The 26,746-nt window shown below is 44.4% G+C and overlaps 1 protein-coding gene across 1 annotated transcript in view; it reads left to right on the top strand.

Annotated features, from left to right (window-relative positions):
* The window catches only part of LOC311310494 (A disintegrin and metalloproteinase with thrombospondin motifs 12-like), a gene marked incomplete at both ends in the record, with an annotated part of 88,045 nt that overhangs the window by 36,500 nt on the left and 24,799 nt on the right, over window positions 1-26,746 (top strand). Inside the window, 6 exons of the mRNA XM_084440005.1 lie at window positions 6,396-6,545; window positions 21,113-21,256; window positions 21,553-21,697; window positions 21,860-21,952; window positions 22,159-22,304; window positions 22,818-22,987. Coding sequence (XP_084296131.1) covers window positions 6,396-6,545; window positions 21,113-21,256; window positions 21,553-21,697; window positions 21,860-21,952; window positions 22,159-22,304; window positions 22,818-22,987 — 848 coding nt within the window. The remainder of the gene's footprint in view (window positions 1-6,395; window positions 6,546-21,112; window positions 21,257-21,552; window positions 21,698-21,859; window positions 21,953-22,158; window positions 22,305-22,817; window positions 22,988-26,746) is intronic.

Genomic DNA, 26,746 nt, shown 5'->3' with positions numbered 1-26,746 from the left:
ATAAATCCAGACAGTACCAGCACCTTCAGGCCAGATTTGTGGACAAGCCCATCCTGAAGCTAATCAAGGATGTCCAGACCAGACACCAGATTGATCTTGTAGATATGAATAGATGGAAAGTATGGTATGGCAAAGCCACATAAAGATATATTCTAATGGTGCCAGACATCTTCAGTAGATATTTCTGGCTTAAGCAGCTGACAGGGAAAGGTAGCAATGAAATAGCCAAACAAACAACCACATTTATATTAAACATGGTCCTCATACAGTAATCCAAAATGACCAAGGTGCTGAGGGAACTCATCCAGTAGCTTAAAGTAAAGATCAATGAAATTTCCCCTTATCATCCACAAAGTCAAAGAAAAGTAGAGAGTATGCATCGAATATTGCATAAAAATATGTTGTATGATCTAGGGAACTTAGAGGGTGAAGGAGTAAACATAGCATATTCAAGTCAAAGTTTTATCGGTAACATGCAACATACCCTGACAATGAGCAGTGATGTTTCCACTAGCTGCTAAATATGTACACTAGGCAAAGTAAAAAGGAGAAACGTACTATACACACCAAACATATAAATATGTAAACCAAGTCCACAATATAAAATATTTATTAATGGAATGAAATAAAATGAGCTGAGATGACATATGAAATTGGACAGTTCACCTAAATAGAGAAGGATACATATGGATCTAGAGAGAGTAAATGTATGTATATTCACGTTTATTTACAGAATGTAGATTTTTATAATCTAGCAGGTGCTGTTGTGCAGAGTATAGTACTGAGTTAAGGACAGAGATGAGCAGAGTGTACTCATTCCGGATGTGGATGGTCTGAAGGTAGAAGCTTCTTCTGAGCCTCTGTGAGTTGATCTTCTTCAGTAGGCAGTACCTGAGCAGAGAGAAGAGGCTGTTTTCCGGGTGGCTGGGATGTTTCAACATTCTCCTGACCTTGGTCCTGCAGCGCCGTGTGATGTCCTGGAGGTGTGGGAGATATGTTCTGCTGACCAAACACTCTCTACAGTGACTTGTCCTGCATGGTGTTGCTTCCATAGCATGTTGGTAGTGTTGATGTTCTCAGTCAGACACCCTCTCAATCATGCATATACAGGAATGTTTGTTGTCCATGTCTGGTGATCTGTACATCAATATACTGTACTTGTAAATACACTGTCTCCACAGGGGTCCTACTGCTGTTCAGGCAATTGGCCGCTCCTGCTTCCTGCTAGTCCACTAGAATCACTTTCATCTTCCTGCTTCCTGCTGTAGTCCACTAGCATCTCCATTATCTTACTGACGTTCAGGTGGAGGTTGTTGTCCTGACAACATTTAGTTTGGCATGCCACCTCCTCCAAGTAGGCCTTCTCATTATTGTTGGAGATCAGGCCTACCGCAGCTGTGTCATCAGTGAATTGATAATTGAGCTGGAATTGTAGGTAACTACTGTATGCAGTCGTGTTTGTACAGAGGATATGAAACAGCCCAGTGTTGAAGGTGAGAGGGTGACTTTCTCCAGTGTTTAGGGTGAGAGAAGATGATGCCCACTCTCGCCCCCTGAGGTCTGCCCGTCAGGAAGTTGAGGATCCACCTGTGCAGGAAGGGTTTAATCTCCAATCTCCATCCTGCGTTTGGAGATGAGTATGGGGAGTTATGGTATTGCAATCTGAAATATAGTCGATGGACAGCAGCCTCACATAATTTGCCTCATACACTTTGCTTTCAATTCATAGAATTAAATCAGTTCCTGTCTCCTACTATATAGGCTAAGATAAAATACTGAACCCCTTTTTGAAGGGCCCTACTAATCACTAAGTATCTCAAAGTACTCCGAAGTATACCACAAAGTACTCCAAAGTATAGCGCAAAGTACTCCAAAGTATACAGCAAAGTACCCCAAAGAATACAGCAAAGTACCACAAAGTACCCCAAAGCATACTGAAAAGTACCTCTGTATACCACAAATTACCACACATTACTGCAAAGTATGGGTAAGTACCTCAATGTATACCACAAAGTACTTCAAAGTACTCCAAAGTATAACGCAAAGTACCCAAAGCTTACTGCAAAGTACTGCAGAGTACCGCAAAGTACTCCAAAGCAGACCACAAAGTACCTCAAAGTATTCCGCAAAGTACTGCAAAGTACCCCAACGTTTACTGCAAACTACTGCAAAATATCAAAGTACCTCAAAGTACCCCAAAGTATACTGCAGAGTACTGCAAAATATTTGCTGTGTACCACAAAGTATACCACAAAGTACTGCAAAGTATACCACAGAGTACCCCAAAGTGTACCACAAAGTACTCCAAAGCACACCACAAAGTACCTCAAAGTATTCCGCAGAGTACCCCAAAGTATACTGCAGAGTACTGCAAAGTATTGCTGTGTACCCCAAAGTATACCACAAAGTACTGCAAAGTACTACAAAGTACCACAAAGTATACCACTAAGTACCGCAAAGTACTCCAAAGCACACCACAAAGTACCTCAAAGTATTCCGCAGAGTACCGCAAAGTACCTCAAAGTACCCCAAAGTATACTGCAGAGTACTGCAAAGTATTGCTGTGTACCCCAAAGTATACCACAAAGTACTGCAAAGTACTGGAAAGTACTACAAAGTACCCCAAAGTATACCACTAAGTACCGCAAAGTACTCCAAAGCACACCACAAAGTACCTCAAAGTATTCCGCAGAGTACCTCAAAGTACCCCAAAGTATACTGCAGAGTACTGCAAAGTATTGCTGTGTACCCCAAAGTATACCACAAAGTACTGCAAATTACTGCAAAGTATACCACAGAGTACCCCAAAGTATACCACAAAGTACCTCAAAGCACCCCAAAGTATACTGCAAAGTATCATGAGACACACCAAAGTGTACCACAGCGTACGCCAAAGTATACCACAAAGTACCCTAACAGTATTATTCATTCACTTTTTTAATTATTACATTATCAGTAAAGTATTACATTACCAGTTTTGAAAAAAAAAAAAGACCCACCTGATAATGTAATAACTTGACCAATAATGTAATAAGGTATTACATTATCAGAAAAATGGTATTACATTATCAGTCAGGACATTTTATTACATTATTGGTTAAGTTATTACATTATCAGGTTTTATTACATTTTCGATTGACTTAAGTCAAACTTTTATTACATTATCAGGCGTTATTACATTATCGGTTGATTATTACATTATCGGGTGCTACAGGCCCCAATAAACCTGCTATAGGACAAGGAAACAAGTGCACTGTTGACTACAGTTTCCTCTGAAGGATTCTCCACCCTCTTACTTGCACCCTCAGAGTCAATATGCAGGACAGAGAGGTGCTTGAGCTTACAGGTCTGACAGGTAATGTGTCTGCAATTTTTACTCATACGACCCTTCATAAGGCAGCCAAGCCTAGACCCTTAGACCGCAAGAACTCAACCTTGTTTAGGTTTAGCCTTGCATGTCTGTGTTGTGATCTCTAGTACAGAAAATGCAGGGCTTTTGTGGACCATTTAGTGTGCTGGTGTTTCTATTCTTCTTCTGCAGGCCTGTCTGTATTTGCTTGATCTGACACTTGGGTTGTGGTTGCAAAGTTGCGCCCCTTACTGGCCAACTTGGCTCTGAGTTTGGGTTCCTGGCTCTTTGTCATTGGATCCTTATGTTTTGGCAGTGGGTCAAGGATGTTTCCAAATAGTAGCTCTAAAGTTATCCTGGCTTGCTTTTCAGTGAACTCAGTGCATCTCTCTAGTATGTTACATGCAGCTGTTCTCCACTGGTTCCTGTGTTTAAATGGGAGTTTGAAGATGATGGCTGTCATGTTATTGGGAGAGTCCAGTTCTTCCATGTACTGACTATCATGCACAGCGTTGCAGTGGGTTCGAAGGAATAGAGCATCGCTCCTCTGGTTTTAGGACTGTCCATGTCAGTGCCTTTTCCCTCCTCTGATTGTAGGACTGTCCATGTCAGTGCCTTTTCCCTCCTCTGGTTTTAGGACTGTCCATGTCAGTGCCTTTTCCATGTAGGCTGCTGTTATTTTTACCTCATTTCCAAAGTTCCATTTCAAGAGCTGCTTAGCATCTTTGAATCCTCTTTCTGACTCCAAAATGCTGGTCACATTGAACAAGTTCCTTGGGTTGGCCTGTGGTGTACTGGCCTGTGGTTTACTGGCCTGTGGTGTACTGGCCTGTGGTGTACTGGCCTGTGGTGTACTGGCCTGTGGTGTACTGGCCTGTGGTGTATTGGCCTGTGGTGTCCTGCTCTAAGAAGAACACTCTGTCACGGTCATTATCTGTCTTGTCCTCAGTGCCCTCATGAATGACACGTAATGAAGTGGATTTCCATGAAACACTGAGATTTCTCTTACAGAAAGTATTTTGCTGTCAAACAAGAATATCAGCAATATCATTTTGTCTTTGTATGAAATTTGCAAGAACAGAGGTTGAATCGTCAACAAGATTATCAGATCGGTTGGGTGTTTTATCCCTTGGGCCTGTTCTTGTACTGGATGGCCTTGGGATTATTGGTGTCAGATGCCTGCTCAATTGGAGATGGTTTGTACATGTGAAATGCTCTAGACTGCCTCCTCTGGGCACCCTCCAGATATGCATTCATATCATCCTGCGGTGCGTTTGAGCGATCTACTTGAGATGAGTTCCTCCAGCACCTTCAGTTTAGCTGTGGAAAGAGCAGCTGTGCACAGTCGCACTTTTCTGGCTCCTAATTCTGCTGTTAATTGATCCTCCTACATTTCAAGACCTTTTTCCATGGAAGCTGACTTTACACGCAGAGAAGATGCTGTCTTCCGCGTGGAGGATAAGGCAGTCCTTTAGGATGTGTGTGAGACACCATCATGAGGCTCCTCCTTTTGATCCTGATGGTCCTGTTGTTGCTGAGGCTGAACTTCCGCTACGGTGCTTATCCATTGATCAAGCTCATCCCTAAATTCCCTAAAACGCACCATTCCTGGTTCGTACCAGTCCCTCCGGTCACATTCCCGCTCATCCTCAGGGAGGAGAGCTTGCACTGCGTCATGCAGTTGATTGAATTCATTGAGAGTTGAGAGCATTAAACACATGTACTGACATTGTCCACATCCCCCTTTTCCATTAAAACATTAGTTTCATTCATTTTTCGTGTCAAGGCACCCCGTTTTCCTCTGCGTGTCCCAATTAATTGCATTAACATTTTCTCTGCACTCTCTGCACTATTATGTAGTACAATCCTTTATTTAGATATAGCCAATATTATTTTGTTTCCTTTTGCAAACACCATGGCCTTTTTTTTGTATTGACGGAGAGATGCAGCAGTAGCCAACAGCAAGGTGTTTTCATATTGACGGAGAGATGAATAATGATAGAGAGAAGCAGTGTTAGCGTTCATTGAGGTAGGCTCATTCATTCCTTCAGAATATTCCTCTATTTATTTGCCGGCTTTGACAGACAACAAGATAAACACTTCACAAGCACATTCTTTGAACTGGATCAAACAATCCCTCAGAGAGCAGAGCACATTTCAGCCTTGGTTTACTCACAAATCAATGAGCATCTAGCGCTGTGATCCACCTGCGCTGTGATCCACCTGCGCTGTGATCCGCCTGCGCTGTGATTCGCCTGCGCTGTGATCCGCCTGCGCTGTGATCCGCCTGCGCTGTGATTCGCCTGCGCTGTGATTCGCCTGCGCTGTGATCCGCCTGCGCTGTGATCCGCCTGCGCTGTGATCCGCCTGCGCTGTGATCCACCTGCGCTGTGATCCACCTGCGCTGTGATCCACCTGCACTGTGATCCGCCTGCGCTGTGATTCGCCTGCGCTGTGATTCGCCTGCGCTGTGATAGAGCAAAGCAATCAAAATCAAAACAATATTAGATCAAATTATATTAGAAAATGAACATAACATGTACAGTACAGTAGGCCTAAATGGCTGTGTGTGTGTGTTTCCCAGGAAGGACATCTGTGCTGGCAATAACCACCAATGCGTGCGTGCGTGCGTGCGTGTGTGTCTGTGTGTCTGTGTGTGTGTGTGCGTGTATATATGTGTGTGTGTGTGTGTGTGTTTCCCCAGGAAGGACATCTGTGCTGGCAGTAACCACCCCCGTGTGTATGTGTGTGTATGTGTGTGTGTTTATCCTCAGGAAGGACATATTTGCGGGCAGTAACCATCGGTGTGTGTGTGTGTGTGTGTGTGTGTAAGTGTGCGTGTGTGCATGTGTGTATGTGTGTGCGTGTGTGTGTATGTGTGTGTGTGTGTGTGTGTGTGTTTGTATCCTCAGGAAGGACATCTGTGCGAGCAGTAACCACCAGTGTGTGTGTGTGTGTGTGTGTGTGTGTGTGTGTGTGTGTGTGTGTGTGTGTGTGTGCGTGTGTGTGTGTGTGCGTGTGTATGTGTGTGTGTGTGTATCCTCAGGAAGGACATCTGTGCGAGCAGTAACCACCCGTGTGAGACTCTGGGTCTGTCCCACCTGTCTGGTATGTGCCAGCCCCACCGCAGCTGCAACATCAACGAGGACTCCGGCCTCCCCGTGGCCTTCACCATCGCCCACGAGATGGGACACAGGTGTGTGTATGTGTGTGTGTGTGTGTGTGTGTCATTATCATCCCTTAACTAAAGCCCTGATCCATCATTCTGCACTACCCAGGCCCAGCTACCTGTAGCTGGCTCTGTGCTGGAATCACGAGTCGGTCTGAACACCTCACTCAACTACAGACTGACAAGTCGGTCTGAACACCTCGCTCCACTACAGACTGAGGAGTTGGTCTGAACACTTCGCTCCACTACAGACTGACGACTTTCATTCACATTTCCTCGCCTAAAGTGGGTGGACAAAATTAGAGAGTAAAAAAAAAACACAACTCAGATCTAATCCAAAGTCTTTAGGGCATAGTTTTGTTTGAACCAATCCAAAGTATTTAGAGCATAGGTTGGTTCAGGTTTGAGCCAATCCAAAGTCTTTAGGGCGTAGGTTTGTTCAGGTTTGAGCCAATCCAAAATCTTTAGGGCGTAGGTTTGTTCAGGTTTGAGCCAATCCAAAGTCTTTAGGGCGTAGCTTTGTTCAGGTTTGAGCCAATGCAAAGTCTTTAGGGCGTGGGTTTGTTCAGGTTTGAGCCAATCCAAAGTCTTTAGGGCGTAGGTTTGTTCAGGTTTGAGCCAATCCAAAGTCTTTAGGGCGTAGCTTTGTTCAGGTTTGAGCCAATGCAAAGTCTTTAGGGTGTGGGTTTGTTCAGGTTTGAGCCAATCCAAAGTCTATAGGGCATAGCTTTGTTCAGGTTTGAACCCATCCAAAGTCATTTGGGCATATCTTTATTCAGGTTTGAGCCAATCCAAAGTCTTTAGGGTGTATGTTTGTTCAGGTTTGAGCCAATCCAAAGTCTTTAGGGCGTAGGTTTGTTCAGGTTTGAACCAATCCAAAGTCTTTAGGGCAAAGCTTTGTTCAGGTTTGAGCCAATCCAAAGTCTTTAGGGCGTAGGATTGTTCAGGTTTGAGCCCATCCAAAGTCTTTAGGGCGTAGCTTTGTTCAGGTTTGAGCCAATCCAAAGTCTTTAGGGCATAGCTTTGTTCAGGTTTGAACCCATCCAAAGTCTTTTGGGCATATCTTTATTCAGGTTTGAGCCAATCCAAAGTCTTTAGGGTGTAGGTTTGTTCAGGTTTGAGCCAATCCAAAGTCTTTAGGGCGTAGGTTCGTTCAGGTTTGAACCAATCCAAAGTCTTTAGGGCGTAGCTTTGTTCAGGTTTGAGCCCATCCAAAGTCTTTAGGGCGTGGGTTTGTTCAGGTTTGAGCCAATCCAAAGTCTTTAGGGCGTAGGTTTGTTCAGGTTTGAGCCAATCCAAAGTCTTTTGTGCGTAGATTTGTTCAGGTTTGAACCCATCCAAAGTCTTTTGGGCATATCTTTATTCAGGTTTGAGCCAATCCAAAGTCTTTAGGGTGTAGGTTTGTTCAGGTTTGAGCCAATCCAAAGTCTTTAGGGCGTAGGTTCGTTCAGGTTTGAACCAATGCAAAGTCTTTAGGGCGTAGCTTTGTTCAGGTTTGAGCCAATCCAAAGTCTTTAGGGCGTGGGTTTGTTCAGGTTTGAGCCAATCCAAAGTCTTTAGGGCGTAGGTTTGTTCAGGTTTGAGCCAATCCAAAGTCTTTTGTGCGTAGATTTGTTCAGGTTTGAGCCAATCCAAAGTCTTTAGGGCGTAGGTTTGTTCAGGTTAAGGGCCAATCCAAAGTCTTTAGGGCGTAGCTTTGTTCAGGTTTGAGCCCATCCAAAGTCTTTAGGGCGTAGCTTTGTTCAGGTTTGAACCCATCCAAAGTCATTTGGGCATATCTTTATTCAGGTTTGAGCCAATCCAAAGTCTTTAGGGTGTATGTTTGTTCAGGTTTGAGCCAATCCAAAGTCTTTAGGGCGTAGGTTTGTTCAGGTTTGAACCAATCCAAAGTCTTTAGGGCAAAGCTTTGTTCAGGTTTGAGCCAATCCAAAGTCTTTAGGGCGTAGGATTGTTCAGGTTTGAGCCCATCCAAAGTCTTTAGGGCGTAGCTTTGTTCAGGTTTGAGCCAATCCAAAGTCTTTAGGGCATAGCTTTGTTCAGGTTTGAACCCATCCAAAGTATTTTGGGCATATCTTTATTCAGGTTTGAGCCAATCCAAAGTCTTTAGGGTGTAGGTTTGTTCAGGTTTGAGCCAATCCAAAGTCTTTAGGGCGTAGCTTTGTTCAGGTTTGAGCCAATCCAAAGTCTTTAGGGCATAGCTTTGTTCAGGTTTGAACCCATCCAGTCTTTTGGGCATATCTTTATTCAGGTTTGAGCCAATCCAAAGTCTTTAGGGTGTAGGTTTGTTCAGGTTTGAGCCAATCCAAAGTCTTTAAGGCGTAGGTTTGTTCAGGTTTGAGCCAATCCAAAGTCTTTAAGGCGTAGGTTTGTTCAGGTTTGAACCAATCCAAAGTCTTTAAGGGGAGACACCCCAGGTGAATAGGAAAAAAAAAAGCCTTAATAGGTATCACCATCAAACTCCCCCAGTTTGTTAGGTACATTAAGGAGCATCTTTTTTGTATTACAAGTTTTCTGATATCTTATGGATAAATATGCAAATTAGGCAGTATATGCGCTAAATATGCGCTAATTTGCATAATTTCTGGAAATCAATTTTTTTAACTGGTTCAAGCCAGATTCAAAATTCTTGTTTCATTTTGTTCACATATCCCTATTCAAACTTTGTCCAAGGGGGATTTTTGATATCTCTTTTCTTCACTTCAGAAATCAGAAAATACTGTCAACAGTCATAAAAAGACCAATTTTCACCATGTTTTAGGGATAAACTGTTATATAAATCAGGCTATGAATGAAATTTTAAAAATCCCCCTTGGACAAACTCTCAGAATATGGATTGGAACAAAACTGGAAAGTTAGGTGTATGTAGGTGCTACTCAAGTGGTGGTTTTGATGTCCCTAAGATGAGAAATAACTCATTTTGAGGAAACGGGCTTTGAAAATTTGTATTGTAAAAAAACATACATTTGCATTGTAAACCAATATTTACAAACACAATATCCAATCACATCATTAGTAACAACATTACACAACATCTGAAAACACATAGAAACTGAAAACTGAATAACACAGCATGTTGTGGATTCAAAATAGTCCAGGAGTAGACATTTTGTATAGAGAAGTAAGACCTGTTTAGTTGGAAGCCCACTCACCACGTCAAGGTACAGCCCACGAGTGGGATGTTAGTAAAACGAGACCAGAGACGAGACAATGTAAGTAGGGAAGAGAACATTCCCTTTTAGAAAGCTTGTATTATTTTGTTAAACAGATCATGGACAAAGATAGACACATTTGACGAGGACATGCATGAGAAAACAGATTATCTAGCTTTTTGTGTTTTTTTAAGCGTTTTACATGGAGAAAACATGAATGAATGAATGAATGAACATGAAGAGTAAGCTGATTCATAAATACACAGGACAAGATGTGGTAAACAATGCAGGGTAAACACCAATAGAAGCTAAATATAGATTGCCAAACAAACAAGTGATATAACCATCGTCAAAAGCAACACCATAGGAGACATCAAGCTACGCCGTCATAGGTCTACAGAGTCACTCCTCAGATGGCACCACACTAGCTATCCACAAAACTAGTTTGTAGAACCCACTCAGCTGCAGTTCACAAAACTGTTCTAAGCAGCTGGTCTGTAGAACCCACTCAGCCTGTCCTAAAACCACAATATGTTCCTGGTGCGCATGGGGTTGTCATCAGTGAAGCAGACTACCCCATATTGCCGCCTTCATGTAGTCCACTGAACGCTGGTTATTGAGAATTATTGTAATAATTCTCAATAACTGTAATAATTTTGTAACATTTTGCATTTATTGGCAGTCAGCTTACCTACCTCTGGGTCCACATCTGCATATGCCTGCCTAATCTGCTCTCTGCTTCTGTGCAAGGACTCCAGACCTCTTTCTATTTCAGCAACTGAAATTAAAACAGTTTATTTGGTCAGTTTATGGATGCATGTAGAAATGCCACAGGTAGAGAGAGGGAGACTACTGTGCATATGTAGGCTATAGGCTTCTGATATTGGCTAGAGAGAGAGAGAGAGAGAGAGAGAGAGAGAGAGGGAACACGTTTCAATAGCCTACCTGTCACCCTCTTGTCATGTTTCTGATACGTTTTCAGATGAAGCCCTGGGATCCCTAACACTTTACTAATCTTTTGGAGAGCTGCATACCCCAACCCTAACTCGTGCGCTAAGAGGACCATCCTCACATTGACATCAAATGCAACATCATTCCTAGTTGTATCATGAAGCCAAGTTGGATGTGTAGACACTTTTGCGATATCCATTTCTCACAAAGACTGCACTCTAAGAGCAAAGTACTACAGAACCCACTATTCTGAGGATCTATGTTAATTTTGAGACCAGTCCCTGCACAATTAGGACAAATCAACCCAGTTATCAGCTCATTCAAACGTGCCGCATCTCTCTGCTGCTCACTGGACATGCTAACACTAGCCTCATCTCCCTGCTGCTTACTGGACATGCTCGCACCGGCTAATGACAACTTGCGCGAATAGGCACTTTTTGTCTCATAAATGTAAACCTTTCCATTTAGTTTCTCTTGTTTTCTGTTCAACCTTGCGGGCAAACACTGTTGTCGTTGTTGCTTATTACGTTTAGAACGCTTTACAGACGGCATTGTTTGGATTAGATATCAGGAAGTGAAAACGTGTCACATGACGCGCTGAACCAATCACGTTCTCAGAAATCAACAACAGCCAATGAGATTTCACGTTTAGCATCAAACCCGCCTTTGTATTTCCACGATTGGTTGCTGATACAAATGAAACTATCAGGTTTGGTTGCGATAACAGTGTGCTAGAGAGAGAGACCAATCCATAGATACCCGACATGACCCGGTCCAGACGAAAGAAACGCTGCGAGACGTTGCGAAAAGATGCTAACTTTTGGTGATTTTAGGAAGAATCTACAGACGCAAACGGACTAAATGAAGTAAAATAAACATCTAAATGCGTATTTTTGATGTTTTATTTCCACTAGTATGAAAGAAGACATGTTATGGAAGCAAACTAGCACAAAATCTCAAATTTGACCAGGGCGTTGAAAAACGATGTTTTCACCTACCGTGTCTCCCCTAAAGGCGTAGGTTTGTTCAGGTTTGAGCCAATCCAAGGTCTTTAGGGCGTAGGTTTGTTCAGGTTTGAGCCAATCCAAAGTATTTAGGGCAAAGCTTTGTTCAGGTTTGAGCCCATCCAAAGTCTTTAGGGCGTAGCTTTGTTCAGGTTTGAGCCAATCCAAAGCCTTTAGGGCGTAGCTTTGTTAAGGTTTGAACCCATCCAAAGTCTTTTGGGCATATCTTTATTCAGGTTTGAGCCAATCCAAAGTCTTTAGGGTGTAGGTTTGTTCAGGTTTGAGCCAATCCAAAGTCTTAAGGGCGTAGGTTTGTTCAGGTTTGAGCCAATCCAAAGTCTTTAGGGCGTAGGTTCGTTCAGGTTTGAACCAATCCAAAGTCTTTAGGGCGTAGCTTTGTTCAGGTTTGAGCCCATCCAAAGTCTTTAAGGCGTAGGTTTGTTCAGGTTTGAGCCAATCCAAAGTCTTTAGGGCGTGGGTTTGTTCAGGTTTGAGCCAATCCAAAGTCTTTAGGGCGTAGGTTTGTTCAGGTTTGAGCCAATCCAAAGTCTTTTGTGTGTAGATTTGTTCAGGTTTGAGCCAATCCAAAGTCTTTAGGGCGTAGGTTTGTTCAGGTTAAGGGCCAATCCAAAGTCTTTAGGGCGTAGCTTTGTTCAGGTTTGAGCCCATCCAAAGTCTTTAGGGCGTAGCTTTGTTCAGGTTTGAGCCCATCCAAAGTCTTTAGGGCGTAGCTTTGTTCAGGTTTGAGCCTTTCCAAAGTCTTTAGGGCATGGCTTTGTTCAGGTTTGAACCCATCCAAAGTCTTAAGGGCATATCTTTATTCAGGTTTGAGCCAATCCAAAGTCTTAAGGGCGTAGGTTTGTTCAGGTTTGAACCAATCCAAAGTCTTTAGGGCATAGCTTTGTTCAGGTTTGAGCCAATCCAAAGTCTTTAGGGCGTAGGTTTGTTCAGGTTTGAGCCAATCCAAAATCTTTAAGGCGTAGGTTTGTTCAGGTTTGAGCCAATCCAAAGTCTTTAGGGCGTAGCTTTGTTCAGGTTTGAGCCAATGCAAAGTCTTTAGGGCGTGGGTTTGTTCAGGTTTGAGCCAATCCAAAGTCTTTAGGGCGTAGGTTTGTTCAGGTTTGAGCCAATCCAAAGTCTTTAGGGCGTAGCTTTGTTCAGGTTTGAGCCAATGCAAAGTCTTTAGGGCGTGGGTTTGTTCAGGTTTGAGCCAATCCAAAGTCTTTAGGGCATAGCTTTGTTCAGGTTTGAACCCATCCAAAGTCATTTGGGCATATCTTTATTCAGGTTTGAGCCAATCCAAAGTCTTTAGGGTGTATGTTTGTTCAGGTTTGAGCCAATCCAAAGTCTTTAGGGCGTAGGTTTGTTCAGGGTTGAACCAATCCAAAGTCTTTAGGGCAAAGCTTTGTTCAGGTTTGAGCCAATCCAAAGTCTTTAGGGCGTAGGATTGTTCAGGTTTGAGCCCGCCCAATGTTTTTAGGGCATAGCTTTGTTCAGGTTTGAACCCATCCAGTCTTTTGGGCATATCTTTATTCAGGTTTGAGCCAATCCAAAATCTTTAGGGTGTAGGTTTGTTCAGGTTTGAGCCAATCCAAAGTCTTTAAGGCGTAGGTTTGTTCAGGTTTGAGCCAATCCAAAGTCTTTAAGGCGTAGGTTTGTTCAGGTTTGAACCAATCCAAAGTCTTTAAGGTGTAGGTTTGTTCAGGTTTGAGCCAATCCAAGGTCTTTAGGGCGTAGGTTTGTTCAAGTTTGAGCCAATCCAAAGTATTTAGGGCAAAGCTTTGTTCAGGTTTGAGCCAATGCAAAGTCTTTAGGGCGTGGGTTTGTTCAGGTTTGAGCCAATCCAAAGTCTTTAGGGCATAGCTTTGTTCAGGTTTGAACCCATCCAAAGTCATTTGGGCATATCTTTATTCAGGTTTGAGCCAATCCAAAGTCTTAAGGGCGTAGGTTTGTTCAGGTTTGAGCCAATCCAAAGTCTTTAGGGCGTAGCTTTGTTCAGGTTTGAGCCAATCCAAAGTCTTTTGGGCATAGCTTTGTTCAGGTTTGAGCCAATCCAAAGTCTTTAGGGTGTAGGTTTGTTCAGGTTTGAGACAATCCAAAGTCTTTAGGGCGTAGGTTTGTTCAGGTTTGAACCAATCCAGAGTCTTTAGGGCGTAGCTTTGTTCAGGTTTGAGCCAATCCAAAGTCTTTAGGGTGTAGGTTTGTTCAGGTTTGAGCCAATCCAAGGTCTTTAGGGCGTAGGTTTGTTCAGGTTTGAGCCAATCCAAAGTATTTAGGGCAAAGCTTTGTTCAGGTTTGAGCCCATCCAAAGTCTTTAGGGCGTAGCTTTGTTCAGGTTTGAGCCAATCCAAAGTCTTTAGGGCGTAGCTTTGTTCAGGTTTGAACCCATCCAAAGTCTTTTGGGCATATCTTTATTCAGGTTTGAGCCAATCCAAAGTCTTTAGGGTGTAGGTTTGTTCAGGTTTGAGCCAATCCAAAGTCTTAAGGGCGTAGGTTTGTTCAGGTTTGAACCAATCCAAAGTCTTTAGGGCATAGCTTTGTTCAGGTTTGAGCCAATCCAAAGTCTTTAGGGCGTAGGTTTGTTCAGGTTTGAGCACATCCAAAGTCTTTAGGGAGTAGCTTTGTTCAGGTTTTAGCCAATACAAAGTATTTAGGGCATAGCTTTGTTCAGGTTTGAACCCATCCAAAGTCATTTGGGCATATCTTTATTCAGGTTTGAGCCAATCCAAAGTCTTTAGGGTGTATGTTTGTTCAGGTTTGAGCCAATCCAAAGTCTTTAGGGCGTAGGTTTGTTCAGGTTTGAACCAATCCAAAGTCTTTAGGGCGTAGGTTTGTTCAGGTTTGAACCCATCCAAAGTCTTTAGGGCATAGCTTTGTTCAGGTTTGAGCCAATCCAAAGTCTTTAGGGCGTAGCTTTGTTCAGGTTTGAGCCAATCCAAAGTCTTTAGGGCATAGCTTTGTTCAGGTTTGAACCCATCCAAAGTCTTTTGGGCATATCTTTATTCAGGTTTGAGCCCATCCAAAGTCTTTAAGGCGTAGGTTTGTTCAGGTTTGAGCCCATCCAAAGTCTTTAGGGCGTAGCTTTGTTCAGGTTTGAGCCAATCCAAAGTCTTTAGGGCGTAGGTTCGTTCAGGTTTGAACCAATCCAAAGTCTTTAGGGCGTAGCTTTGTTCAGGTTTGAGCCCATCCAAAGTCTTTAAGGCGTAGGTTTGTTCAGGTTTGAGCCAATCCAAAGTCTTTAGGGCGTGGGTTTGTTCAGGTTCGAGCCAATCCAAAGTCTTTAGGGAGTAGGTTTGTTCAGGTTTGAGCCAATCCAAAGTCTTTAGGGCATAGGTTTGTTCAGGTTTGAGCCAATCCAAAGTCTTTAGTGCGTAGCTTTGTTCAGGTTTGAGCCAATCCAAAGTCTTTAGGGCGTAGGTTTGTTCAGGTTAAGGGCCAATCCAAAGTCTTTAGGGCGTAGCTTTGTTCAGGTTTGAGCCCATCCAAAGTCTTTAGGGCGTAGCTTTGTTCAGGTTTGAGCCCATCCAAAGTCTTTAGGGCGTAGCTTTGTTCAGGTTTGAGCCAATCCTGAGTCTTTAGGGCGTAGCTTTGTTCAGGTTTGAGCCCATCCAAAGTCTTTAGGGCGTAGCTTTGTTCAGGTTTGAGCCCATCCAAAGTCTTTAGGGCGTAGGTTTGTTCAGGTTTGAGCCAATCAAAAGTATTTAGGGCATAGCTTTGTTCAGGTTTGAGCCCATCCAAAGTCTTTAGGGCGTAGCTTTGTTCAGGTTTGAGCCCATCCATAGTCTTTAGGGCGTAGCTTTGTTCAGGTTTGAGCCAATCCAAAGTCTTCAGGGCGTAGCGTTCAGGTTTGAGCCAATCCAAAGTCTTTAGGGCGTAGCTTTGTTCAGGTTTGAGCCCATCCAAAGTCTTTAGGGCGTAGCTTTGTTCAGGTTTGAGCCAATCCAAAGTCTTTAGGGCGTAGCTTTGTTCAGGTTTGAGCCAATCCAAAGTCTTTAGGGCATAGCTTTGTTCAGGTTTGAACCCATCCAAAGTCTTTTGGGCATATCTTTATTCAGGTTTGAGCCCATCCAAAGTCTTTAAGGCGTAGGTTTGTTCAGGTTTGAGCCCATCCAAAGTCTTTAGGGCGTAGCTTTGTTCAGGTTTGAGCCAATCCAAAGTCTTTAGGGCGTAGGTTCGTTCAGGTTTGAACCCATCCAAAGTCTTTAGGGCGTAGCTTTGTTCAGGTTTGAGCCAATCCTGAGTCTTTAGGGCGTAGCTTTGTTCAGGTTTGAGCCCATCCAAAGTCTTTAAGGCGTAGGTTTGTTCAGGTTTGAGCCAATCCAAAGTCTTTAGGGCGTGGGTTTGTTCAGGTTTGAGCCAATCCAAAGTCTTTAGGGAGTAGGTTTGTTCAGGTTTGAGCCAATCCAAAGTCTTGAGGGTGTAGGTTTGTTCAGGTTTGAGCCAATCCAAAGTCTTTAGGGCATAGGTTTGTTCAGGTTTGAGCCAATCCAAAGTCTTTAGTGCGTAGCTTTGTTCAGGTTTGAGCCAATCCAAAGTCTTTAGGGCGTAGGTTTGTTCAGGTTAAGGGCCAATCCAAAGTCTTTAGGGCGTAGCTTTGTTCAGGTTTGAGCCCATCCAAAGTCTTTAGGGCGTAGCTTTGTTCAGGTTTGAGCCCATCCAAAGTCTTTAGGGCGTAGCTTTGTTCAGGTTTGAGCCAATCCTGAGTCTTTAGGGCGTAGCTTTGTTCAGGTTTGAGCCCATCCAAAGTCTTTAGGGCGTAGCTTTGTTCAGGTTTGAGCCCATCCAAAGTCTTTAGGGCGTAGGTTTGTTCAGGTTTGAGCCAATCAAAAGTATTTAGGGCATAGCTTTGTTCAGGTTTGAGCCCATCCAAAGTCTTTAGGGCGTAGCTTTGTTCAGGTTTGAGCCCATCCATAGTCTTTAGGGCGTAGCTTTGTTCAGGTTTGAGCCAATCCAAAGTCTTCAGGGCGTAGCGTTCAGGTTTGAGCCAATCCAAAGTCTTTAGGGCGTAGCTTTGTTCAGGTTTGAGCCCATCCAAAGTCTTTAGGGCGTAGCTTTGTTCAGGTTTGAGCCAATCCAAAGTCTTTAGGGCGTAGCTTTGTTCAGGTTTGAGCCAATCCAAAGTCTTTAGGGCATAGCTTTGTTCAGGTTTGAACCCATCCAAAGTCTTTTGGGCATATCTTTATTCAGGTTTGAGCCCATCCAAAGTCTTTAAGGCGTAGGTTTGTTCAGGTTTGAGCCCATCCAAAGTCTTTAGGGCGTAGCTTTGTTCAGGTTTGAGCCAATCCAAAGTCTTTAGGGCGTAGGTTCGTTCAGGTTTGAACCAATCCAAAGTCTTTAGGGCGTAGCTTTGTTCAGGTTTGAGCCCATCCAAAGTCTTTAAGGCGTAGGTTTGTTCAGGTTTGAGCCAATCCAAAGTCTTTAGGGCGTGGGTTTGTTCAGGTTTGAGCCAATCCAAAGTCTTTAGGGAGTAGGTTTGTTCAGGTTTGAGCCAATCCAAAGTCTTGAGGGTGTAGGTTTGTTCAGGTTTGAGCCAATCCAAAGTCTTTAGGGCATAGGTTTGTTCAGGTTTGAGCCAATCCAAAGTCTTTAGTGCGTAGCTTTGTTCAGGTTTGAGCCAATCCAAAGTCTTTAGGGCGTAGGTTTGTTCAGGTTAAGGGCCAATCCAAAGTCTTTAGGGCGTAGCTTTGTTCAGGTTTGAGCCCATCCAAAGTCTTTAGGGCGTAGCTTTGTTCAGGTTTGAGCCCATCCAAAGTCTTTAGGGCGTAGCTTTGTTCAGGTTTGAGCCAATCCTGAGTCTTTAGGGCGTAGCTTTGTTCAGGTTTGAGCCCATCCAAAGTCTTTAGGGCTTAGCTTTGTTCAGGTTTGAGCCCATCCAAAGTCTTTAGGGCGTAGGTTTGTTCAGGTTTGAGCCAATCAAAAGTATTTAGGGCATAGCTTTGTTCAGGTTTGAGCCCATCCAAAGTCTTTAGGGCGTAGCTTTGTTCAGGTTTGAGCCCATCCATAGTCTTTAGGGCGTAGCTTTGTTCAGGTTTGAGCCAATCCAAAGTCTTCAGGGCGTAGCGTTGTTCAGGTTTGAGCCAATCCAAAGTCTTTAGGGCGTAGCTTTGTTCAGGTTTGAGCCCATCCAAAGTCTTTAGGGCGTAGCTTTGTTCAGTTTTGAGCCAATCCAAAGTCTTTTGGGCATAGGTTCGTTCAGGTTTGAGCCAATCCAAAGTCTTTAGGGCGTAGGTTTGTTCAGGTTAAGGGCCAATCCAAAGTCTTTAGGGCGTAGCTTTGTTCAGGTTTGAGCCCATCCAAAGTCTTTAGGGCGTAGCTTTGTTCAGGTTTGAGCCCATCCAAAGTCTTTAGGGCGTAGCTTTGTTCAGGTTTGAGCCAATCCTGAGTCTTTAGGGCGTAGCTTTGTTCAGGTTTGAGCCCATCCAAAGTCTTTAGGGCGTAGCTTTGTTCAGGTTTGAGCCCATCCAAAGTCTTTAGGGCGTAGGTTTGTTCAGGTTTGAGCCAATCAAAAGTATTTAGGGCATAGCTTTGTTCAGGTTTGAGCCCATCCAAAGTCTTTAGGGCGTAGCTTTGTTCAGGCTTGAGCCCATCCATAGTCTTTAGGGCGTAGCTTTGTTCAGGTTTGAGCCAATCCAAAGTCTTCAGGGCGTAGCGTTCAGGTTTGAGCCAATCCAAAGTCTTTAGGGCGTAGCTTTGTTCAGGTTTGAGCCCATCCAAAGTCTTTAGGGCGTAGCTTTGTTCAGGTTTGAGCCAATCCAAAGTCTTTAGGGCGTAGCTTTGTTCAGGTTTGAGCCAATCCAAAGTCTTTAGGGCATAGCTTTGTTCAGGTTTGAACCCATCCAAAGTCTTTTGGGCATATCTTTATTCAGGTTTGAGCCCATCCAAAGTCTTTAAGGCGTAGGTTTGTTCAGGTTTGAGCCCATCCAAAGTCTTTAGGGCGTAGCTTTGTTCAGGTTTGAGCCAATCCAAAGTCTTTAGGGCGTAGGTTCGTTCAGGTTTGAACCAATCCAAAGTCTTTAGGGCGTAGCTTTGTTCAGGTTTGAGCCCATCCAAAGTCTTTAAGGCGTAGGTTTGTTCAGGTTTGAGCCAATCCAAAGTCTTTAGGGCGTGGGTTTGTTCAGGTTTGAGCCAATCCAAAGTCTTTAGGGAGTAGGTTTGTTCAGGTTTGAGCCAATCCAAAGTCTTGAGGGTGTAGGTTTGTTCAGGTTTGAGCCAATCCAAAGTCTTTAGGGCATAGGTTTGTTCAGGTTTGAGCCAATCCAAAGTCTTTAGTGCGTAGCTTTGTTCAGGTTTGAGCCAATCCAAAGTCTTTAGGGCGTAGGTTTGTTCAGGTTAAGGGCCAATCCAAAGTCTTTAGGGCGTAGCTTTGTTCAGGTTTGAGCCCATCCAAAGTCTTTAGGGCGTAGCTTTGTTCAGGTTTGAGCCCATCCAAAGTCTTTAGGGCGTAGCTTTGTTCAGGTTTGAGCCAATCCTGAGTCTTTAGGGCGTAGCTTTGTTCAGGTTTGAGCCCATCCAAAGTCTTTAGGGCGTAGCTTTGTTCAGGTTTGAGCCCATCCAAAGTCTTTAGGGCGTAGGTTTGTTCAGGTTTGAGCCAATCAAAAGTATTTAGGGCATAGCTTTGTTCAGGTTTGAGCCCATCCAAAGTCTTTAGGGCGTAGCTTTGTTCAGGTTTGAGCCCATCCAAAGTCTTTAGGGCGTAGCTTTGTTCAGGTTTGAGCCAATCCAAAGTCTTTAGGGCGTAGCTTTGTTCAGGTTTGAGCCAATCCAAAGTCTTTAGGGCATAGCTTTGTTCAGGTTTGAACCCATCCAAAGTCTTTTGGGCATATCTTTATTCAGGTTTGAGCCCATCCAAAGTCTTTAAGGCGTAGGTTTGTTCAGGTTTGAGCCCATCCAAAGTCTTTAGGGCGTAGCTTTGTTCAGGTTTGAGCCAATCCAAAGTCTTTAGGGCGTAGGTTCGTTCAGGTTTGAACCAATCCAAAGTCTTTAGGGCGTAGCTTTGTTCAGGTTTGAGCCCATCCAAAGTCTTTAAGGCGTAGGTTTGTTCAGGTTTGAGCCAATCCAAAGTCTTTAGGGCGTGGGTTTGTTCAGGTTTGAGCCAATCCAAAGTCTTTAGGGAGTAGGTTTGTTCAGGTTTGAGCCAATCCAAAGTCTTGAGGGTGTAGGTTTGTTCAGGTTTGAGCCAATCCAAAGTCTTTAGGGCATAGGTTTGTTCAGGTTTGAGCCAATCCAAAGTCTTTAGTGCGTAGCTTTGTTCAGGTTTGAGCCAATCCAAAGTCTTTAGGGCGTAGGTTTGTTCAGGTTAAGGGCCAATCCAAAGTCTTTAGGGCGTAGCTTTGTTCAGGTTTGAGCCCATCCAAAGTCTTTAGGGCGTAGCTTTGTTCAGGTTTGAGCCCATCCAAAGTCTTTAGGGCGTAGCTTTGTTCAGGTTTGAGCCAATCCTGAGTCTTTAGGGCGTAGCTTTGTTCAGGTTTGAGCCCATCCAAAGTCTTTAGGGCTTAGCTTTGTTCAGGTTTGAGCCCATCCAAAGTCTTTAGGGCGTAGGTTTGTTCAGGTTTGAGCCAATCAAAAGTATTTAGGGCATAGCTTTGTTCAGGTTTGAGCCCATCCAAAGTCTTTAGGGCGTAGCTTTGTTCAGGTTTGAGCCCATCCATAGTCTTTAGGGCGTAGCTTTGTTCAGGTTTGAGCCAATCCAAAGTCTTCAGGGCGTAGCGTTGTTCAGGTTTGAGCCAATCCAAAGTCTTTAGGGCGTAGCTTTGTTCAGGTTTGAGCCCATCCAAAGTCTTTAGGGCGTAGCTTTGTTCAGTTTTGAGCCAATCCAAAGTCTTTTGGGCATAGGTTTGTTCAGGTTTGAGCCAATCCAAAGTCTTTAGGGCGTAGCTTTGTTCAGGTTTGACCCAATCCAAAGTCTTTTGGGTGTAGCTTTGTTCAGTTTTGAGCCAATCCAAAGTCTTTAGGGCGTAGGTTTGTTCAGGTTTGAGACAATCCAAAGTCTTTAGGGCGTAGCTTTGTTCAGGTTTGAGCCAATCCAAAGTCGTAAGGGCGTAGCTTTGTTCAGGTTTGAGCCAATCAAATGTCTTTAGGGCGTAGCTTTGTTCAGGTTTGAGCCAATCCAAAGTCTTTAGGGTGTAGGTTTGTTCAGGTTTGAGCCAATCCAAAGTCTTTTGGGCATAGCTTTGTTCAGGTTTGAGCCAATCCAAAGTCTTTAGGGTGTAGGTTTGTTCATGTTTGAGCCAATCCAAAGTCTTTAGGGCATAGGTTTGTTCAGGTTTTAGCCAATCCAAAGCAGCAGGCAGAGTCTTGCTCCCGGCCGCTCGCCAGCGTTCTAGCCACTATTTCAACGTAGAAATCTCCAGATGCTTGGAAGGTGGAGATCTCTGACTGTCTGGTATCGTGAGACTAGCTGTGTGTGTGTGTGTGTGTGTGTGTGTGTGTGTGTGTGTGTCTGTGTGTGTGTGTGCGTGTGCGTGTGTGTGTCCGTGTGCGTCGGGCCCAGCTTCGGGATCCACCATGACGGCCAGGGGAACGATTGTGAGCTGGAGGGCCGTCACCCCTTCATCATGTCCAGACAGCTGATGTACGACACCTCCCCCCTCACCTGGTCCCCCTGCTCCAAGGACTACATCACACGCTTCCTGGAGTAAGACTCTCATCTCTCTCTCATTCACCTCTAAGGGCTTTATTCACGTTGGAAACATACGTGGACATTGCCAAAGCAAACAAATCACAAGAGGTCACAATAAAGTTCACCATCCATCACCCTGACTCACTCTCTCTCTCTCTCTCACACACACACACACACAAAGCTGAAACTATGATAAATAACTGTTTCCAGTAATTGACAATGTCTGAATCTTTTTCTAAAAGTTGGAAACTTGACATGACTTGTGAAATTTCTCTCTCTCGCTCTCTCTCTCTCTCTCTCCTCTCTCCTAGTCGTGGGTGGGGGTTCTGTCTGGATGACCGGCCGTCTAAGAAGGACCTGACCACCCCTCTGGCCCGTCTGGGGGTTCGTTACACCACACACTACCAGTGCCAGCTGCAGTATGGACCCAACGCCACCTTCTGCCCCGAGATCGACGTGAGTCACACGCACACGCACACGCACGCACGCACACACACATACACACGCACACATACACACACGCACACACACACACAGGCATCTTCATAGTCTGATACTCTGGCTCTGAGATATTGAGTCCGGTTGTGTCCGGTTCTGTCTGGTTCTGTCGTCCCCCAGAACGTGTGTCAGATCCTGTGGTGCTCGATCAACGGGACGTGCCGCTCCAAACTGGACTCCCCCATCGATGGCACCCGCTGTGGGCCTGAGAAGGTGGGACTGGGACTGGAGCTGGGACTGGGACTGGGACTGGGACTTGGACTGGGGATGGTTATGGGGATGGAGCTGTACTTATAAGTGTGTGTGTGTGTGTGTGTGTGTGTGTGTGTGTGTGTGTGTGTGTGTGTGTGTGTGTGTGTGTGTGTGTGTGTGTGTGTGTGTGTGTGCGCGCGCGTGTGTGTGTTTTCTCCCTTCCTCAGTGGTGTATCTCGGGGGAGTGTGTGATGGTGGGGAAGCTTCCGGAGACGGTGAACGGGGGATGGGGTCAGTGGAGTGGCTGGTCTCACTGCTCCCGGACCTGCGGCGCCGGCGTCCAGTCCTCTGACCGGCAGTGTAACAGCCCCAAGTAAGAACTGACCTCACAGCAGATCAGCACCTCCTCTTCCTGTCCTCATCCTCCTCCACACCTACTCCTCACCTCCTGCTCACCTCTTCCTCATCCTCCTGCTCACCTCCTCCTCCTCACCTCCTGCTCACCTCCTGCTCACCTCTTCCTCATCCTCCTCCTCACCTCCTCCTCACCTCCTCCTCACTGGTTTCATCTGTTCTTCTCCCCTCCTGGCCTCCTCTCTCTTTAGCTCACACTTTTATCCAAGGTCACTTACAATAATTGTATTTAACGTAGGAAGTCAGTGTGCTACTACTCACCAGAACTGTGAAAGTGCATCTCCTTTCTGATAGCATAATCTAGTGTCAGTGTGATACTGCTCACCAGAACTCACAAGTGCTCCTCCTAGTCTTCCTCTCCTCCTCAGGGGTTGGAGAATAGGCTTAGTGTGATCTGGGATTGGGAAACTGGCTCCGCCCCTTCATGGAAGTGTGTAACGTGTGTGACGTGTGTGACGTGTGTCCGTGTCAGACCAGAGTTCGGGGGGAAGTACTGCACCGGGGAGAGGAGGCGGTACCGGGTCTGCAACACGCGGCCCTGTCAGAAGGCCACGCCCACCTTCAGAGAGATGCTGTGCAGCGAGTTTGACACCGTGCCCTACCAGAACCAGCTGTACCACTGGATCCCCGTGGCCAGCGCATGTAAGGACCAGCCCAACTAGAAACACACGCACGCACACACACACGCACACACACACACGCACACATGCACACACACACACACACATACATGCACACACATGCACACACATGCACACACAAACATGCACGCACACACATGCATGCACGCACAGACGCACGCACACACGCACACACGCACACACACACACACACACACAAACACAGTCAGTTCAGCTGTAGTCACAGGTATCCGTCATCAGAGGGCAGCACATACATACTGTAGAAACATCACATTCCCCTGGAACACCTGAGACTCACTCCTCTCACCCCCACCCTTAAAGAACAAACCTGTGGGTTTGTGACAATGCTTTCAAGAAAAATCTCAATGAACTCAAAGTAGAACCTTTTTTGGCCATAGCAAAAAAAAAAACAAAGGCCCTGGCAAAATGCCCGGTCATATGTGCTATACTAACAAAAAACTGCTTCAAAAACAAAGCACCAAAAATAATGAGCCTACATTACCTCATGGACTCATTTTAGCAGTGGACCTGAGAAAGGGCATCAGCCACGACATTCTCAGACCCCTTTTTGTGGCGCACCACCAATGGAACACCCTGAACCAGTAATGCCCACCGCATGAGGCGCTGGTTATGGTTATACATGCGGTTTAAAGGATTAACATGGTCATTTTCACTTTTTTTGAGTTTGAACGTGCTATTTGCACAATAGGACATTGAAGAAACACAATAAAAACATTAAATATATCCGTTTTGTCGTTTTTGAGAAACTGGAAGCGTAACATTTTCAGTCCAATTTGACGCGGGGTAAAAATACTCCGAATTCGTGACGTTTTTCCCATTGTTGACGTCACCCTAAAGTTTGAAAAACCCTCCTCCACTCCCCTGCACCGCCTCCAACAGAAACCTGTCTGGCTCGCGCACCTGCTGTCTTTGCGCCGTTTCACCATCTATCGAACACGGTAAGGCAGCTCTGAACCCTTTCTCATCTTGAGAACAATTGAATAGTTGCAGTCTCAATGATGACCACCTCTTATTTTAATATAATTTGTACATTTTATAGTCCTAATTGTATTTGTGGTTGTCATACAAATTGGGAAGTTTTTACCATGATCGTGTCTGATTAGTAGCCAACCTAGCTAATGTTAGATAAACGAACCATAACGTTAGCTGTAATTGGCAACAGTTTTTAAAAAGCTGTCTGATCCAGCTAGCTATCTGTCTTTATCCAGCATGTTGATGTTAGCTAGCCTAATGTTTGGAATGTCAGCTAGCTGTGTTAATTATCCTAGCATGCTAACGTTAGCTCTCAATGCATTTGCTTTTGGTAACGTTAGCCGTCCTGTGCAATGGTAGAAACACAGCGCATCATACTGTACTCTTCCCTGGCATAAAATCTACTTGCACCAGGTGCAAACTGTGCTGTAAGGTTTCCGAAGCGATAGCCTACCATAACTGTTGTGAGCGTGCTTGTATATAGGCCAATACAATAGGCAAAGTTACGAAGTCAAAGTTGGATATAAGTCAGTTTGTCTCCACAAGAATCTCCCGATTATCTCTCGCTCAAACTTAATTCGATATAATTTAGACTTACTGATAAATAGCCTATTGTTGTAATTTATGCTGTTTTGCATATGCAAAATATCGATGCTATTACTAATCGCTTTTATAATTTGTCCTCTTTTCTTGTAACCCGATCACTACATTTCCAATACTGGGACTCGGGAGGTCCAGGTCCCGCGCTTCAGGGCTCTGGAGGTGTGCAGGTCCTGGAGGACAGGTTGCAGCCAATGTCACCTAATGATATTATAAATATGTTACAACACCCCCTGTTTTATGAGAAAGTAGTCTATGTCTTAATTTAATGTAATGTTGTATGCGCAACAATTACCTCGGAAAATAAAGACGTAGTCCTACAGTACCCGTGCGGGTTTTTGTCATTTATTTATTCTCACATTGAGATCTTAACTTGATCAAACACACCTGCTGTGTACTGAATCGTTTGTCCTAAGGTCTTGTATTGCAGCGTTGTGATGCGCATATAGAGGCTATTGTGCTAAAATTATGACTACATTTCAGGGTGGGTGGAGGTGAAGATATTAAGTCAAGTTATTATGTTCCTTTCATAATTTACAACTCCAAATAATTGTAATTCTGCAAAACATTCTGAAAGTTGTGTAAACCTTATCATCACTGTGGCATCTGCTCCACATAATGTTGATCATCCCAGCACCTCGATCCGACCCAACTTCAGGAAGCATTGCGCATTTTGGGATTAAACAGCTCCAGTAGATATATTCTATTAGAACCAGAGGGCATTACAATAACATTCAAAACGAGATCTATTGACTGCATGACCTGTTAGTCTCCAGACTCCGGAGTAGGCTATACCCCTTGACCGCTGCGCTCACGGAGTCGTGGTGCACGGCCCGCTATCTCTCCAAACGCATGCAGTCTCCCACATAATTCGGGGTAGGATAAGTAGGCTACATGTAGGCTACATCCTCTCCCCCTTTCTGTAAAGCGCACATTGTGTTGCCTTTGTATATGAAACAAGCTATAATGATTTAATTGATCTGACTAATAATCAGTTATTGCAGTGGTATTCCACTCAATTCCTTTATATCACCACAACTGACAGATGTTCCCAGAACAGTAACGTTTCAGTGTTCAACTGGCTTTGTTGGACACCTACTAAGATAAATAACGTTAGACTGGTGAACAATGCGGATTTAATGTCGGTTTCACAGCGCAAATGATCTGTCTTCTGGTAAGACCCACAGTTGCAATTATTTGACTCACTAGGTATATACTGTTCGTAGCTGGCTGAAAGCTATAAGTCTAATAGCCCAAGCCTCCAAGCTTGCGTGGCCGGCTGCAGGGTGCTTTTCCTCTGTCGCGGGGGAGACGTGCCGTCGTTATACCTTTATCGTACTTTTCCCAAATAGGCCTAATGCAAATTCGAGGATACGGCCTGTTAGGTAGCGTGTATCTTTATAATGTTTGGGGGTTAATATAATATTAAGGACTTTGTAAATGCCCCTGGTTAGCAGCTAGAAAAATGGCTATTGATCTGGCTGTTGCGCGATCTAGCTCTTGTGTTGTTTAGCTCGGAGCGGTGGTAGCTATGGTAACGGGGCACACGCCTGTCAATCATAATGATTCCAGTTGGTCATTTGCTCAGAGAACTGTCAATCAGTTGTTATGAATCACGCCCAGTTTTGAGTGAGTGAACTTTTTGAGTGGCAGATTCAGACCTATAAAAACATGTTTTAAAATAATTTTTATGGATGAATTCTGAAATAGTTCAACACATTTGTTTTGTTGTTGCCTAAAGATATCTGGAAAGTGTTATATTGAATTACCATGTTAATCCTTTAAGAATACCAACGGGTTATGGTCTGTGAAAACTTCAATCTGATATGGGCTGGACCCACGGTACACCTCAAAGTACTGTAAAGCTAACAATAATGCCAACGTCTCCTGCTCGATGGTTGAGTATCTGGATTGGGCTGTGGTGAACTTACGTGAGAAATAGCAGACGGGATGATCAACTCCGTCTGCGTCTTCCTGTATGAGTACAGCGCCAGCACCTACAGCACTCGCATCCACCTCCAGCTTAAATGCTTTGTTGAAATCTGGGGCAGACAGAACAGGAGAGCTACACAGTAACGCTTTAACTGACTTGAATGCAGCTTGACACTCAGCAGACCACCGATAGAACACAGATGGACTGAGCAACCCAGTGAGAGGAGCTGCAACT

The sequence above is a fragment of the Borostomias antarcticus genome (genome assembly GCF_949987555.1).
Source record: "Borostomias antarcticus genome assembly, chromosome: 6".
Lineage (NCBI taxonomy): Eukaryota > Metazoa > Chordata > Actinopteri > Stomiiformes > Stomiidae > Borostomias > Borostomias antarcticus.
This window is presented reverse-complemented; position numbering and strand designations above follow the sequence as displayed.